General features: G+C 44.2%; 1 protein-coding gene and 1 long non-coding RNA gene across 2 annotated transcripts; one reads left to right on the forward strand and one right to left on the reverse strand.

Annotated features, from left to right (window-relative positions):
- The first annotated feature begins 3,463 nt into the window (after positions 1 to 3,463).
- On the forward strand, positions 3,464 to 6,104 carry LOC123172313 (uncharacterized). The gene is made up of 3 exons (XR_006485532.1): positions 3,464 to 3,696; positions 5,126 to 5,661; positions 5,942 to 6,104. It is a non-coding gene; the product is annotated as an uncharacterized lncRNA (long non-coding RNA).
- Positions 6,105 to 14,279: 8,175 nt separating this feature from the next.
- LOC123172314 (uncharacterized) lies at positions 14,280 to 17,979 on the reverse strand. The gene is made up of 2 exons (XM_044589307.1): positions 14,827 to 17,979; positions 14,280 to 14,718 (listed from the first exon to the last, which is right to left on the reverse strand). The coding sequence occupies exons 1-2, from the start codon at positions 17,781 to 17,783 to the stop codon at positions 14,715 to 14,717; spliced, it is 2,961 nt and encodes a 986-aa protein (XP_044445242.1). The 5' UTR covers positions 17,784 to 17,979; the 3' UTR covers positions 14,280 to 14,714.
- Between the last annotated feature and the right edge of the window lie 374 nt (positions 17,980 to 18,353).

An 18,353-nucleotide genomic window follows, 5' to 3' on the forward strand; every position in this document is an offset into this window, starting at 1 on the left:
CCGCCCGCTTGATCTTGCAGATGAGCCCGAACGCGTTGCCGACGAGCTGCGTCACCGCCGCCGCATGCCCCACAACCGCAAGCGTCGCCATGATGGTGGCTCAATGACAGTGTACAATGTAAGTAATGGTCTACGAACACTAAGTACGTGTGGTGTTCCCCTAAGTACTAGCTAATAATCAACAGCCAGAAGAAGTAGTCGTAGACTCGTACTACAAGTGGAGCTAGTTGCTTGGTTTTCTACGGGGAATCTTAGTTTTATTATATGGAGCTACAAGCTTCAGAGACTAAGTCTGTCCCAACTTCCAAGTTCCAACTTACACTGGAATAATAATATAAATTATTGAACGACCTATGGCACTATATAATGCAAGCAGATAGTGGAATAATGCAAACTATATATTGAACCTATGGCACTAGAATCCAAACTTGCACTCCAATGCAAATTATTGAACTTATACCAGAAACAAAACTTAAACTTTAGTATATTTAACATTTGGGCTAAGTCCCTCATCTTTTGGGCAGGGCTCACCTGTGCTGACAAAGACGGCACGCGTCGTCCCCTGAACTAGCTCACGCACACACGTTCTGCATACCACTGGCCTAGCTCACGTACACACGTTCTGCGTAAACCATGACAGCGTGACCGTGTTGAGTACTCCTTCCAAGTGTGCAATAAACTAGCGCATGCATGTAGTCGTGAAAAATATCGGTGTTAGTAGTGTTCAGCGCACCCATATCACTACAATATCTAATAAGCTCCCTTGAATTTAAGGGCTGTGAGCGCTCCGGGGCTAGGAGGGTAAAGTGACCACGTCACTTATTTTCTTAAATCACTTAGTCTTTCTAGGAGAACCGCGGTCTCTTACTAGGCGAGTAGGTATTATTATCTTTAATACGGTACAATCAAAATTGCTCATATACATAAGCATACACTCACTCAATGAATGCATGCACAGTTGCACACCCTATCCATATGAGCTCCTCAAAGAGACTGAGCTGCTACATCATCTTTTGATTGATGAAGCCGTCATAGACGTCTTCTTAGTCGATGAGAACGTCTCCTCCAACTGAACGTACATCGCCAAAATCCTGAAATAAATTCAGGAAAATGCGAGCATCAATGACAAGTCTGGGACTTTAACTCTGGTGATCTAGGAATACCAATGTCCTACTAACCATCCAACAGCAGGTATTGTTTACTGTTTGGGATAACCATCCAACTACGTGTGTCCAACACTTATGGGTTGCGTGTCGCTTAATCCTTGAACTAAAACCATGGCATTTATTTTGGACCAGAGAGGCTACTTTTTTGCCAGAAAAAAGGGTTACATGTCGCTCACACACATCTGGTACGAGGGAAATTAATGACGCGGCCAACTATATCCATGCCTACCAGAGTGATGTATCATCGCATATCGTACGGTTACCGCCAACTTGGCCCATCACCGCCTCCTCTGCGTCACATGGATGCATGAGCCGTAAGTCCATCACCACGCCTCATGGCTCGCACATGTCCCCATATTTCTCCCTTCCCTCATTTCGATACGCCCGAGCCATCACCATCTCCTCCACACCACACGGTTACACATGCACCCAGCCCATCACCTCCTCCTTCGTGTCATATGGTTCCACGGGTGCTGCTAGTCCATCACCGCCTCCTCCGCACCACACAGTTGCAAGGGCGCCCGGCCCACACCGCCTCCTCCGCACCACAAGGCTGCACGAGTTTGCATGTCCACCACCACGCCGCACACCCCGTCTATCGCCTCATATTTCTCCTCTTATTTTGTGCGGTAATTAACATCCAACGACGACGACGCTCGGGGCCTAGAGGAGCAGGTGACAAGGTAGGCCGCCATGGCTAGCAACCGCGCTGTACAAGGACGACGTCTGTCATCTTCGGAACTTGGTCGCCTTCATCGACACGCCATGGTCCACAAGGTCTGCAGTAAACTCCCGATACGTCCTTCCCCTTCCTCTGTCATCTTTTCTTTGGTAGCCTGATTCAAATTCAATCTTGCTCGCTTCGAGGCTAAACAAGTAGCAGATTATCTCGCAGTGTAAGGTTTCAATCTGAAAGCCTCATCCTGCACTGCTTGAGTACCATGTCTGTGCTTGTGGATTAACAAACTCAGGTAGTTTATACATGGCATGCTTTATGCTGCCTATGTTCCACAATGCAGTGCATATTAATCTTTTTAAGTCAAAAGATGTCCATGTTTGACCAAAATTCTAGAATAAACTATCAGTATCTAAAGTACTAAATAAATAAACTATAAAAGTACATGTGGATGTTGATTTTTTTTAAAAAAATTGGTCAAACATTGATAGGCTTGACTTTTCAAAACAAAGTATGCACTATATTTTCGAACAAAGAGAATATTAATTAGCATATGTTTCCATGCCTAAGGAGCACAATCTATAACTGAACTTAATTGGCACTAAAATAATAAAACAAGATGATAACTAGGTTATTCTGTGAAGATAATTTGGTTAATTGTCACCGGGTCGCTTATGCACACAACTGATCATGCCTTATTAGTGCATCAATAATGTGGCAGTCAAATGAAAGCTGAGATCAATCACTTGTACTATTATCTCTTTATCCTCACATTTCTGTCTCTTCCTCTTAGAGGCCGCTATAAACATGCTTCATTCCCTTTCCTATCGTTAGTCAGTGCAAAGCATTGCTTTTATTTGAAATATGTTCTTTCTATTTTGATTCTGACTACACATCTAAATGATCAATATTAAAAACCAGAAGCCATATACTTTGGTCCAATATTGCAACTTCCAAGATTTCTCATTCCCACTACCCTTTTGTTGTTATTGCAGACCATTATTGTTGGTGTTTTGTATTATTTGTATCTAACCAAGGTAAGTTATGAAATATCGGTTGGTCAGATCTTAGAGCTGTATGATTGTTGTAGATGTATACTATAATTAGAAGCCTCGGTTATGCATATCATAGTTTTTGAATTTGTTTTGCAGATGAATATTATCATGTCCATTCAGTATTATATGGTTTAACTATGCAGGTCCGGAACATGAGTGAAGCCAACCACTACTTTGGATATGTTTTTGGCAGTGCTGCTAACACATCAGTAACAAACAAATAAACGGTAGAAAAGTAGAACGACACGGCAAGGCGTGTGTATGCTTCTAGTCGTGTGTAAGGCTCGTGAGTCTGCTTGTTCGTGTAACCAGCCTGGTCGCCAACGATCTTGACATGCACAATTGTTATTGGAATGGCTGGTGTTCAAGGTTAAAAAAATGAATTACTCTAGCTTACAAAAAAAGGGTAAGTATCGGTACAGGTACTAAGCTCCTACGAAATAGGGGCGTCTGGTGCATCGAGGTGGTTTAAGGCGGTATGTGGGCCCTATTTTGGGTATGGTCGGTTGTAAACGTGCTTTTGACTATGAGGCCTCGTTTACCCTAGCTGTCTCTGGCTCCTCGCGTTCTACCTCTGTCGTTCCCTCTCGCGATTGCATAGGCGGCGGCGATCGTGGGGGCTTGCCTTTTCTTCGATTGGCAGAGGAGGACGGCGGTGTTCATGCTGTTGTGCGTGCTGTCGCCGGAGTTTTCTTTCTCGCATCGGCCTCTCTGATCTGCTGGGTGTGTGGAGGCGTGGAGGGCAGTGGCTGGTCGTGGGGTTTACTCTGCTTCTTCGGCTCCCTGTGTCGTGTTGAAGGTAGCGATTTTTTCTTTTTCCTCTTTTAGTTCCTTTGTTGCTGATTATTCCATTGCTTCTGTAATAATGTTGTGTGCTTTGGGGGGGGCTGTGGATCAGTGGCGGCTTCAGGAATTTGCAACTGGGTATTCATGTGTATTCATTTTGCCAAAATCATTGTTGTTTTTGAAAATTGTCACTGTTTTGCCAAAATCAACTCTGTTTTGTAAAAATCATGGGTATTCATATGAAGACCCAAGAATACCCCTAGCGCCGCCCCTGCTATGGATGTGATTTTTTTGGGGAAGGGGGTTTGGATTTTGTGCGGGGAGAGGGTGTCGGTGGTCTGTTGGTTCGATGTTTTGTTCCATGTGGGGATTGCGAGGCTGTTTTGGTGTTGTGGATGAGCAGTATGTGGATTCGTAGGTTTGTCGTCAAAGTCCTCACGCCCCGTGTCCTCTTTGCTGCTTGAATTTGCTCTGCGTTGGCAAAGAGAAAGAAAGAAAGAAGAGAGAGAGAGAGAGAGAGAGAGAGAGAGAGGGGAGGGGAAGAAAGAGGGATGATTTGTGGGAGGCGATGAGGGCTTCAGTGGTCGTTGGAGAGGGGGTACTGGCTTTTGGGTGGCATGCCGCCATTCTGTCCAAGCTCTGCTGCTGATTTGGGACCGCCTCTTGTGTGGTTGATGGATGGAGTTTCTCTCTGTGCCTTGTCCTAAGTGGTCTGCGAGACGGCCAACGCACATGTCTTTTGTTGCTTCTCGCAATCGCCACACGTCCTCTTCCTGCCACCCCGCTGCTCTTCCCGCGCTCCCGCTTTCTTGTGCTCTCCTGCGCCACCATGTAAAGAGAGTGAGCAGGTTGCGACGAGGTCAGAATCCTTGTTGTTGATGTTCATATGCAGGAGTAAATCATGTAGTTTTGATTGGTCAATGCTTATGAATGTTCATCTGCAATGAAGAATCATGCTCATACTTGCTGTAGGCCAGTGATTGTTCTCATTCAGTTATGTTCTTCTCTCTGGCAATGTCTTTTTACAAATTGCAATGATAGTTGAGGTGTTGCATACACTAGGATATAATGCTTAATGTTTCTTTTTTTCCAGAGTTTCAGTTAGTAGACTGCAGCCTTGAATGTTGCATAATAATGCTTAATGTTTTTTTGGAAAAAAAGTGCTACTGAATATTTTTGTGCCAATGAACTTGTAATCTAAATATTAACTATTAATAGATAGTACATGGATAAACCATAATTCAGAACTACTAGGCAATTTATATTAGTGATGTTTTCCTTTAAACGTTGTAACAAAAGGTGGGTGGCCTGGTGTTGGACTTGCCATGTCGAATTCTAAAAATACAGACTTAATCTGTAAGGGGAGTAGTTTAGAAGAAATTTTTGTTGGCTCGATCAAGTTCTGATGTGCTTATTCACATATTTATTTCCTTGCTTTGCAGGGCAAGTGTTCAAGTCTAGGAGTTGTCTACAAGTCTGCAGCTATGTTGAATGACCAATTTCACGACATTGTTGTGTTTCCAAACCACATATCTGACCTCTCATAACATATATTCTTTTACTAGCAGTATCTTCCTATTGTAGTCAATGAGCTGCCATACCAGTCCATGTTGCTGCCAGCTTCAAGCTTTTCCAAAAATTCACTATCATATATTTTCTGATATCTTCTATAATGCTCTATTCATGTAAATGTACTTGCCCTTTTGTGTCTTGCAGATATGCGGATCTGTACATTACTTAGATGATGGTTTTTGTTCCGTTTTATAAAAGAATTGGCAAAGAAATCATCATGGTCAACATTGTTACTGAATTTTGTTATGGATGTACTGATTACATTGCATATTGTGGAGTCATATGTTCAAGGATCGGAGGAGTCTTCTTCTACATGATTACTGCTTTTGTGGCGGTTTTTTTGTTTAATCTATTGAAAAGTTTGTCAGTTCTCTCAACTTCTCATCCAACAGGAAATTCTCAGCTGGTAAGTACTGCATATTCACCTTAATCTCTTATCTCTTACTTAGGTACTAGCAAATTATGCATGAAACCGTTACCATTATGAATGATTTCGAATGAGCACCTTAAAGTTTAGGGTGTGTGCTTAGGTACTATTAATCTAGCCATTGACTGTTGTAGTTCTTTTGTTCGGATATATGGTATTTGGCAACATCACCTCATTTAGTTTTCATACAAAAACATTGTGTTTCATACTCCCATTCCATGTTTTATGGATATATAATCTGATTGTTTGTTTTCTACAGAAGCTTGCTGTAGTATGGATTTATTATCTACTGAATTGGGCATTGTGAGCTGTTGATTGACTAAAGAGGCAGCCCTCGGAAGATTTTTTATTATTTCTCCAGTAAGTGAATTCCTTCGAGCAACAGTAGTTATTTTCGGGATTTATTTGATGGATGATCTAGATTGTCTCCCTATCTATTTTCTTGCTTGGTATGCCTGGAATTCGGAAGAGGCGTGCGCCCGTGCAACTGTTTGTGTCAGTGTGTGCTTGCGCGTGCATTCGTTCCTGTTAGATCCTTTAAGCCTCTAAGCTCCTTTGATTGCTTTGCGCAATGTCGATCTTAGTATTTGTCCTGTTGAGGTGTTGATTCCAATGTTCGCGTCATTTTTGGCATGGTTGTATTTTCATAGATGGTCGTCGTTTTTCTTGAACAAAGTAATGGATTTAAAATGCCTGGAAAAAGTATTTAGTGCTGCATTGTCTCCAATTACAACGACGCATATGCTCATTGCTACCAGAAGTGCAGATGTTCAGGTCTGTTTGTGTGATATTGCTTCCGGAGCCTTTGCTCACACATTATCTGGTCATCATGTTTAGTTCCCTCCAGCTAATGTAATGATGAAATAACATGTTTCTTTTTTATGCTTATCCTCACCAGTCATCTCAGATCGTATGATGGCTTTGGAGTGGTCTACCTCATGCGAGTGGATCCTAAATAGTAGTGGCTTCGGTGGCGGGATACGTTTTTCAGACATAAGATGAGTTGTATGTTTCCTTGTTTACAACTTCTAAGAGAGGTCTCATTGCTCTGGTTTATGTGTATGCGTGGGCTGAAATATACAGATAACTTGGGTATTGTTCGCACCTCTTTGAAGGTAATTTTGAAATTCTTAAGATTGATGGAAGAAGTATATTTTGTTGTGCGAAACCAGGAGCTCTCGCAACCGCGTCACCCCTGCGGGCGACCGGCCGCGCATCGCCGCCTCCCTCCTCCAGTCCCCACCTCTCCCCTTCCTCCTGCCGCCGTCGCTGGCGCCCGAGGCCGCCCTGGCCCCGGGGTTGCTGGTGGCGGCGGCCCCCTGACCTTCCCCTCCCGGTGGCTCTCCGGCGCAGGGTGGAGCTGCACCGGGGGGTGCTCCTAGGCAGTGACAGACCGGGTGGCGGCGGGGTTCCCTGGCGCGGCGCGGGCGGGCGGCTGGACGGCGACGACGTCATTGGCCGCGGGGTGGCGCAGCGGTGGGTCCTGGTGGCGACGCTCGGCCCAGATCTGGGCCCTACGGGCCCCATCTGGGCCTGGGCGGGCCGTCGGCGGGGCGGATCCATGGTGAGACTTCCGGGAGGCGGGGGAACAGCGCTGAGCCGCGAGGTGCTGGCGGCGCCGGCGCCAGCGTGCTGCAGCATGGCCGGCGGGGCTTAGCGGGCCCGTTGTGGGCCTGGCCGGGCCAAGGGTGGCGTGGTTTGCCCCGCTGCCGTGTCCGGACGGCAACCGAGACTGTGCCGGAGGCGCGGGCCTCTTGCATGACGGCGGAGGAGGTGGTTCCCTCCCGCTCGGCCTTGGTGTTGCTGCTCCTGTCGCTTGGCTCTTCTCTTTGGTCTTCTTGGCCTCGTGTTGGTGCTCGTAGTGAGACAGCTTGGGTTCCGGAGCAACCGCGATGGTGCATGATGTTGGGCGGTGGGGTTGGTGTGCGGGAGAAATCCTTGCCGGTTCGGCCGGCTCCGATGCGATGACACCGACGGGTGACAACATTCCTTCTTAGAGGGTGTCGGTGGTAGCCATCCTCCACTTCCCTCCGTGTACCGGGGGAAACCCTAGGACACGTCCGGGCGGCAGCGTCGTCGGCGTCGCATTCCTTCTTGAAGGTGCCGCTTGGTACTCGGCAGATCGGAGCCTCGGGCGGTGGTGGTTTGTCTCCGGAGGGTGCAGCGGTGGTGGTTCATCCATGCTTTGTCGAGCTGCCGCTGTTGGCATTCATTTCTTTTTTTCTTTTGGGCTTGATGTGCTGCTCGCCCTAGCAATGCTTTGTGTATGGTGTTCGTTGCTTTGGAATACAAAGTGGGGGAACCCTTTTTTGGTAGTATATTTGTTGTGGTTGCATGAAGGTCGTTGTTAACAGAAAAGAAGAACATATGTCAGGTAGACTGGAGCAGGCCGTTGGGCAGATGGCAAACACTAAGGTGGATGTTGAGGAAGATGCCGCTGTAGCCATGATAGGGAAATTGAAGGAATCATATAGGTTTGAGATTCATGGTATGCACTTCATTGAAAGGTAACAGTGGACTACACTTCCTGTTGAAAGTGTAGTTTTAGACGTAGGACTGCATAATTTTTAAGCATAAGAATGCATAAATCATTACACACATTCACACATGAGCTGACTGGAATGTTTATTAGCATGACGGCCAATATAATTTAGGATAGTATTTTGAGATACTAAGGGATGAAGACAAAATAATATATATGGTCTAGACATGGATGTAAGTAGAGTTGGATTGGATGAACCTGCTGGAGATACCGGTACAATCAATCAGATGGCCTTATCTAAAGTAACCAGGGGTCTGAGTAGAAGGATCTAAAAAATAGTGCTCCAAACTATACCAAGATAAGAATATACCCTGTTGATTTTCAGACCAACAAAATGGTGTAGCATCTCTTACAAAAATGCGTGCATCATTTAGCAGACAATTTACAAGGATCTGGAACTGATGTTTTTCTTTCATATTCTTTGTGCTTTGCTTTAAATGTGATTTTCAGACTGCCTACAGATTACTGGAAGAAGTTGAGCACATACAACAGGAAAACCAAGCCAATAGTAAATCTTCAGAGATGAGGTATCCATTTGGAAAAAAAGAGGAGCTAGAAATGAAGAGTATGCTCAAATTTGGTTCTTTCAGAGTCCTTGTTTTTATCTTTTTGAGAATCTTCAGAGTCTATTTAGATATATTATAACTGAGCACTTTTCCTGTCCTCTCAGACTATTAGAGTTTTCAGCCGTTGGATCATCAGTTTGAGCCGTTTGAGGCCGTCCTATTTAATCTTAATCCCGCTTGAATCGCTGCGTTAGCTAATACCAAACGGCTTCGTAGTGGGCCGCTGCTCTAACGACAATTTTGCGCGCTTGCTATGAAATTGGGCCTATTGGGCTTTAACGAGTCTCCCCGCAGCCTGAAAGAAAAAACCCTACCCACACGACCCTTCCTTTCTCTCTCTCTCGCACCCGACCTATCGCCGCCATGTTCTCCGTCTCGCTGCGCTTACCAGACCCGTACCCCGCTCGCGCAGCAGCAATGGCGGTGATAAACTGCTCTGGAGCACGGCTCCATCGGCCTTGCCTGCCTCCACTTTCCCGGCAGAAGGAATTCCTTCGCCGACCACTCCTGTCTCTCATGACTTGGGCAAGCCCTATGTGCGCCGCAGCCATCGCCAGCCCCCCTATACGACAACGGAATCTGCCTTCCAACTCATGCGATGGCGCTGGTGTCCATGAGCTGCTTCTGAGGGAGCATACCAATCCACGAGATCCATGAGGTGCATGGCCGCAAGGGCATCGACACACAAATGGTCTCTATGGACCTCGAGCATGGAAAGGGTACCACCATCCAATCAGCCGCTACCTGCTGTACCTAGAATGACTACTAGGTCCATTTCTCTCCCCTTTTCACTTTTACTGGTCCATTTAGCTCTGTTTGCTTTAGTGATTAAAAAAATACAGTGGGAGCTTTAGTTACAATGGTATGATAAATTTACCGTGAGACAATTATCTATTACCTCATGCCTCTCCACGTTTGAAGCTAACTGTAATTCATTTTGTTAATCAGTGTGATAAGGATACCGTGTTATATTTTATTTACTGTAAGCTTCTTTCAAATATCAGCAGCTTATATGGTTCCTTGCTTAGAAGGTTAATTAGTCAACAAATGCATCGAATTCCTTTAGTAAATCCTAACTGATAAACTTGAAAAATATATACCATGGTTCTGGTTTTTATTCCTGTAAGAAAATGCACTTCTTGGATCTTCTACTGTTCTGCGAAGAATGTTTACCTCTCCATGCTATAATACCTCAAATTCTATTAGCATAACAAAAATACAAAATGCACATTCTCAGTTTCCAGTTAAACTTTCTCCTGACATGAGCAGAAGCTAACATCTTAGCCTCTAAATTCATATGCAAAACCAGGATTGTTACCCTGAATTTAGCAATGGAAGCACACCTTTAGTGCCCACCCATCAAAGAATTGCAGCGTGCAGCTTCTTCTTCCTCTCCTGTATCATCGTTACTCCTGCTCTTTCTTTCCTCCCAGGCTAACGCAGGTCCAGCGACAGTAAATGTAAACAACTTTCTTCATCAGTTACCAAGAATAAATTAACTAATCAGTTACAGATATATGGTGCAAAATGATAATTGAATACTTATAAATGCCTGCACATTACACACCAATTAAACACCATATAATGACCATTAGCCAGACCTCTCACACACTGTTCTTCTATAAGTATAGAGCATCTCCAGTACAGGTTAAAGAACTAACCAATTCGTGCCAAAAGTCGTTTAAAAAGTTCCTTCCCAGAGGTACCCAAGTTCTCAGTTTATGTTTGTTGTGTGGGTTTTTTCAGATCTGACATATTTTCATACTCTTCGTCCAGATGGATAAACCTACCAATCAATACCTCCCAGGTACTGTTGAACATTTCACTTCTGTATCTGGTGACGAATTGAATCACGGTGCTCACATAGTAATCCACACACTGGATCACTTACTACTTCGTACGACCAGGTACAAACAGATTTTTGAAGCCATCAGAAGGCTTCTCTCCTTGGGAAGTTTTTTTTAATGCAAGATTTTCTTACCAATGTTTATTCTCACTTCTTCCTGCAGATAGGTCAATCTCACAATGAAAAACATACAAGGACTCTTTGAACAACAGGTCCTGAAGCTGATACAGAACTAACTACAAAAGGTACAAGGGTACTTCCACGTCCAATTCCTCTGACAATGCCCGCAAAATCTTCACTCGGAAAAAGATTATAGGCCATTCTCGGTGAACTGGATGCAGGACCTACAACCAAATTAATCCATGTACTTGGTGTAAGTTGTCCTTCATGTCCACAGTTACCACATCTACTGCCTAGAAATGACTTTTCATCCACTTTTTAGGTGGCAGCAAAAGCATATGTTTCTGGACATGTAATGTTAATACAGATCGCAAGTGCACTTGGACTCTTTTTTGGGACTTCTCATGAATCTACCCTCGATATAAGAGGTTGGACTGAGATAAAAGTACTCCAAAGTAGGGGAAATGCTTTTGCAAATAAGTAGAGATTCTATGGGGACACTGCACGCACCACATACTACTTTTTAAGTATCTTGACTTTTTGTTGATTTGTGGCTGCTAATTTTGTCCTACAAGTTACTTTGGTAAGAAGAATTGCATGTAGCTGCAAATTAACTCTATCTGGAAGATAGCCAAAAGATCTTAACTTTGGTGTTTGTCAGTTTTAATTTTAGAAATATTTTGAGAGAGTTAAGATGCTTAGAAGTTTCTTGTCGTTTGATCCTGCATTGCATTCAGCTATATTTGCTACAGACAATTGTTTCATCTTCCTCTACATTCCCTATATTGACATCTGTTATATTGTGCTAGAGAGTGAAGATAAATATTTAGCTTTGATTCCAATGCCCAGTTTTTTGTGCTTTTCATGTTGGTAGTATTCCAACACTATAGTAGCTATAATCCATGTGGCAACTCTTGTGTAATTAGATCATCACACATGGACATTGTGAGGGGCTTTCAAAGCATTGGGAGATGCTAAATAGACTTATGTTTTTGTCCTTCCAGCTACCATTAGGTACTACCATTCTTCAATATATAATAGTTTTACTTTTCACATTTTCTTCCAAGTGACTTTATTCTTCTTCTTATACCATTGTACCATCTGCTATCCAGTTAGTGAAGGTTTGATGTGTTAGTTCTCTCTGCTTATGTGAGTAGGCCAAAGTTGATGATTTAAGTAGGTAAGGCCAAAGCCAAAGTTGTTCCTGAAACTTATGCCGGAAGGGCTTCGGCTTTTTAGAGGAGAAAAAATGCCAAGAGTTACTATTATTCGTAGTGTGCCTGTTCCGAAACAAGAATTTAGTGCTGTTGCGTTGGTTCTTTTCAATGTTATTATACAAAAGTTGGATGATGAGACAAATTGAGTGGATTTGAAAGGGAGTACTTGTTTTCTTCCATCAATATCTATTTCTAACCAATGCATCATGTATTGCAGATGGATTGGTGACTAAGGTGACTTGAAGGAAGGGCTCACCCTTGACAGTATTCACCCAAGAATTTTTTTTAATCAAAACCGAGTCAAATGCTCCGGCACAACAGAACTATAGGATTAGTACTCATGTGTACCTTCGCCAACACACTATGAAAAACAATGCGTCACACGTACACCTAATTGTAACTATGTTAGAGATGATGAAAAATTCTACTCCCAATAAGGATATATATTTTCTCGGTTAAGAGTTAAAAGTTGGTTTCCTGGACTGGGTGTGGAAGCAGTCTATGTTAAGCATTATTATTATTTGTAAGAGTCAGATTACTTTAAAGCTTGTCTTGTGTGGTGCTCTGAATTGAGCACCAGTCTTCTAATACATCTTCCAATCCTTAAAACTGAAACCTGTGTCAATCCTAACCTCCAAGTCCATAGCCGATGCCATTCTACATTGCAGACCAAACGAAATTCACCTTTTTTATTGATCAATATTGTGCTCCATTTTTCCATACCGATGAAAAAATGGGAAATGTTTCCAACTTTGATTACTGACAAAACCTGGCTATGTTTACACACATACAACATTTACCTGTGGTAATACCTATCATTCCATTGTAAAGATGGACGGGCGCGGCAACGCGCGCCGTCAATGATCTAGTGTATATGTAAACCCAAAGTGAAGGGGCTCTTTACCCTTTTCTCTTCTATAATATATTACGCACACTCATGCGTATTCGAGAAAAAAAATAACGAGAAAGAGAAGGTGGACGATGGAAATTTTATTGGGCCGCAGCTACTTAAGAGAACCCAAGCCCAATTCAAACACCACAACCCGGTGAACAAGAGGCCGTGAAAGTTGGCTTGTGGAGCAGCAGCCCTTCCACGATCGGCCTATCATGCATACGCGTGATAAGGAGGCCTGTACGCGCGCTTTGGCCATCCATCTGTCAGAGTGGAACCATTAGATCTTCATACCCTTGTCTAAAAAAAAAATTCTTCATACCCTATGGACCAGAACGTCAAAACGCAGTGAGACCTCATAGTTAGCTAAGTTTTAAATTTTTTAATGTGTCGCTCCGCCTATGTGATTTTTTTTAATTTTTTTTTGTGGGTAACTCCGCCTGTGTGATAGATTGAACAAACTTCTGGTTGTACCCAGACCAAGCATCTTTCTGTAGCAATTTTTTTTTGAACATTTTTCTGTAGCAAATATTAGTGCTGCCTCTTTGTTTTTATAAGACATGTCTTATAAAAATGAACAGAGGTAGTAGTAGTGGTGTTTTGTGTGTAAAGATGTTTGTATTTAGGCTGGCCACCCGCGTTGAAGCACATCTTTTTTTGGATGTGCCCCCATCGTTCATAGTGCTGTTTCCATAGAACTGCGTTCAGTGCTGGCCTAGGGAAAAACTACGGTCTAAAAACCAAGCAGTCCGTCACAAAACAAACACTAAACTATAACAAGCAAAAGGCAAAAAAAAACAATCCAGTAAAGAGATCGTGCGGAGAAAAACGGCGCGGCAACGTGCGCGAACACTTCTAGTACATTGTATCTCTAAACTTATCGGGCATGTAAATTTATCCCTTATCTTATTGATGTGTGTAATCCCCCCTCCCACCCTACCCCTAGTTGCAAATGTCAGTCGGCCACTCGGGCAGATTGGGGTGGTTAAACCCGGATTTGTACAACCCATCCATTGTGAGGCCTCATCACTATGTAGCACCACTCAGTACTGAGGAATAGCCAGTTTGCGAGCGATGTGTCCTTGATACATAGTTCACCACCAATGGGTCCAGTGATGGGGCATGTTAGCAGCGAGGACATTGCCGAGGGGCCTTCCGAATCGACCCATTAGTGGTGGCTTCTATAATGTTTTTGGCAGTTAGGGTTGCATTTACTAGGAAAGCTTACAAAAGACACACCGCTAGCCATGGGCGGGGACAAAGCCCCCCCCCCCCTCCCGGCATTTCCTATTTGGCTGCAGGCGCCGGTTATAGCTGTTTCTGCAAACTGGCGCCTGCAGCGGCGCTAGCTGGGCTCGGCCCAATTCCCATTTTGCCCCCTGTTTTCGAACTCATAAGTATAGCAAACAGACACACAAGTTCAGGTAATACATTACATGGCAAACACTCTCAAATGCATGTAGAGATACATAGGCAGGCAGTTGTTACAACTCCACATGCATAGCAAGCAGGCACTCATTAAACCACACACACGCCTGCGCAAATGCAGCCTGGTGGATGCACACACATAGCCACTGCAGTCGCAAACCACACACGGGCGCGCGTCGGCCAGGTCTGTGTATGCAGGCACCGACCTGTCCGTCTCTTATTTGAAAGCCACAATATATATAACACAAGGTGAGAGCCACCATAAGCTCCCACATCAGGCATTGGCAACAACGCCACACAATATCATCAGTCCAAGCAAAGCACACAAGAAAACTCAACCCTCGATCCAGCAGCAGAAGCAGGAGCATCCATCCATCGTTTTGATGTAACGACGGAAGAAACGAACGCAGCAGCGCAGAGTTCACCTATGCGACGTGGGAGACGGCGAAACAAAATGGTGAGTAACTGAATGCAACCAGGAACCAGCACAATTGTACAAAGATGGACTCGGTAGTAATATGCATAGAGCGTACCTCAGAACGGAGACCCTGGGCAGCCTCTCCTTGTAGTGGCGCGAGTGGACTGGCGGTTCGAAGTGGTCGGGGCAGTGGTCGTCGTCCCACTCCAGAACGTCCCACACGTCATTCTCGATCTCAATGGTCGGCTTCTTCTCGCCTTGGCCACGGGCGCCCACGGATGGTAGCCTGCGCAGGCTCCAGCACCCCCTGATCTTGATGCTCTCGAGCGCGGGCGCCACCATCTTGACCTCGCATATCTGCTGCAGCTTCGGGAGGTCGTGTAGGTGGATGGTGGTCAGCTTCGGGAATAGTACACCGTCGTGGATGATGTGGGGGGCATTTGCGTACTTTTTATCCAGCTCAAAGACATGCACGAGGTTGCCGCAGTGGATGATGTGGAGGGTTTTCAAGCCGTTGAAGGAGGAGACAAACACCGGGAGCACGAACTGGAGGCTGGGACAGGAGCGCAGGTGTAGGTGCTGTAAATCTTGGAAGGATTCGATGTACAAGTAAATATGGTTGGGATTTTCACTCCAAATCCAGCGGGCCATTAGGAGATCCGATGCCCACAAGGTCTCCACCATAATAAATCCATCAGACAAAACAAAGACGGTATCCAACTTTGGGCACCTCTCCACGCAGCACCACCTAAGGAAGGGACACCCGTAAGGGACACTCGTATCATGAAGAACAATGGCACGAATGGATACGTCATGCACATGCAGGGATTCCGTATAATATCCCATTAATCCACCGAGATCTCCATTCAGTTCTCTCTCCACATAGCAGCTCCCTTTAGCAATCTCTATATGCCGGTCCGACTGTGTAGTCGGAGGTTGCGGGAAAGCCTGCATCGGGGGATCGCTAACCATGCTAAGGACATCATTGTACGGGCCTGCTGGAATAATCTGCTGCAAGCTCTTTTGATCACTGGGGCCAATCTTATTCTTGGGGGTTGCTTCAAATTGAACAACTCCATCATACACAGGTGAGGAGGTGAGGTGGATATTATAAGAATAAACATCTTTAGGTGGGCCTTTACGACTTGGTCCGTCCCATCCTTTAGGTCTCAACACATCCTCAGGTGTGTCCCTTTTTAAATAAGGCCACAACAGACCCTTCAAAGAGCGAGTAAGCCTCGCATCCATAGCAACAACATGCACCTGCAACCGGAAGGATTTGATCCTGTTGATGGATGGCCGAGCACACACAATCCCAACTCGCGTGTCTATGCACACCAACTCCAGGTTAGATTTTACCTTAGAACCACTCTCATCCAACCAAATTATAGCACGAAGATGCTTGCATCCTATTAGAAATAGCCGCTTGAGCCTTGGGACTTGCACCACCATACTCTTGAAATCAAGTATTTTGATTGCAGTTTCAGAGAGGTCCAATTCTATGAGGTTGGGTAGCCAACACAAAAACAGGTTCTTCAATTGCGTGCAACCTTGTAGGGAGATCTTGGACACTCTGATATCCTTATTACCTGTTGTCGTGGATGAACGGAATTGTTTCGGAGGTAGCTCAACGGTTTGCGTCCATTGAGAAGCTGGCCCATGACCATTAAAGCTAAAATATTCGAGGGACAAAGGAAGCCCGCCAACATTTTCCAACCCATAGCAACCATCAAGTACAAGCAACCGAAGGCTACTTGTTGTTGATAGGCTTGCTGGAAGAATTTCCATGTCACTGTTGCCTGACAAGTCAAGTATTTCCATACTTGGCTTATCTATAAAAGAGTTATCAAAATCCTCTGATGTCTTCCATTGGCATGTTGGTTTGATTATTCGGAGCCTCTGGAGGTTAGGGAGCCGCCGTTGTAGGTTAGCTATATACTGCCAACCCCTGACTCCTTCTATATTTAGCTCTCTGATATTAGTCATGAGATCCATCTTTTCTTCACTTAAGATTTGATTCCATTCTGTGTAACGCAGATCCAACACCGATAGGCTATATAAATATGCCCAATCTGTATGATCATCTCCTTGACGTGTTTTATCATCTGTGCAGTTTTCCAATCCAAGGAATTTTAGGCTACGGCATTTTAGGAAAGGAGGTAATGCAAAATCAAAGGCACACCATTTGAGAACTAGCACACCAAGCTTGCTGGAATGTTCAAAAAGTACATTTGGTAAAGTTGGTGGGTGGTCAGATCTTTCAAATGCCAGGAAGAAAGATGATGTCACTGCAGGTATAGTTTGCATACGACGAACTTCTATATTCCTCGATGTGACTGATATCCAACAGTATGGGCCTTCTTTATAGACAACATCATCGTTAATTACGAGAAAAGGAAGCATCAACTGTTCCATATACCATTTAAGAACACCATCTAGCAGAGAAACATCATTGCACTTCCAATTTATCTCTCGATGTAATGCATTACTAATATCCCTTGCTGTGTACCCTTGTATGATTGCATCGCATACCCAATAGTTGGAAGCATGAGACACCCAATCAAAATTAGTGGCCATGTGAAAATTGTAATGCAGAAATAACTCATAGAGACAACAATCTGCCACAATTGTTGGGTTGATGTCCAGCATACATGGGTTGCGGGCAACTATGGTAGCAGCTTCTTGATGCAGCAGACCACAAAACTGTGACAGTGACAACTCTTTGATAGAATCACGGAAACCAAGGATAGCATGCGTATATCTTAGCTTGTTTTCTACCCTTGAACGGCCATGATTCAATTCCAGGCATCTTCTACTGAAGGTCCATATCATTACATTGTTGCCATATCTTGTAAGAGGAATTCCTACGTCAACCTCTTCATCACTTCCGTTAAGGAAAATCATCATCAATTTGGTGTCCCTCAGGGTTTGATCAATCGCTTGTCCAACAATGCCTATCTCATTCCTTGAGCTTTCATCAACTTCGTTAAAGTCATCCTCTTCATCTTGCTCATCTAGACTGGCCATTACTGAAGGGTCAAGTTCCAGAGCCTCTGCAATTGCCCTCTGCATTGCTCTTCTATTTTTCCACTCAGAGCAATCTATATAAATTATTCTGTCAAAGCATAGTTCCGGAGTGGTTCTCCTGGACGGGAGCACTGCTGCTATGGATCTAAGAACAGCGGACGCCCCGAATCGATCCCAACCATCAAAATAGATGACCTTTACGTAGCTCTTGTATTTAAGAAACCGAAATATTTCCTCTCTGGCGCCATCAACATCCGTTGAATAAATGTGCTGTCAAAACATGTTAATAAGTTAGAACACTCATTTGAATCACAATTGTTAATTACAGCCAGGCCGACGGCAAAGTAGTTAGGTGAGTAGTTAGGCATACAGTCTACCTATAAGATATCATATGTAACATGTAGGTGTTTTTTTTTACAACTAAGGACATTTACGTACGTGACCGTGTGCTAGCATGTGAGATATAGTACATTCAGCGGTGGAAGACGAAATAAATATTTGGTGTGGCGAAATCGATAGAGTGAAGTCAAAGAAGAGAGAGTAGAAGTACTGAATGCACTAATCAAATATATGGCATACAATACAATGTATAATAACCAAGAGAAAATGTACAAC

The sequence above is a fragment of the Triticum aestivum genome, unplaced genomic scaffold (assembly GCF_018294505.1).
Source record: "Triticum aestivum cultivar Chinese Spring unplaced genomic scaffold, IWGSC CS RefSeq v2.1 scaffold61177, whole genome shotgun sequence".
Classification (NCBI taxonomy): Eukaryota; Viridiplantae; Streptophyta; class Magnoliopsida; order Poales; family Poaceae; genus Triticum; species Triticum aestivum.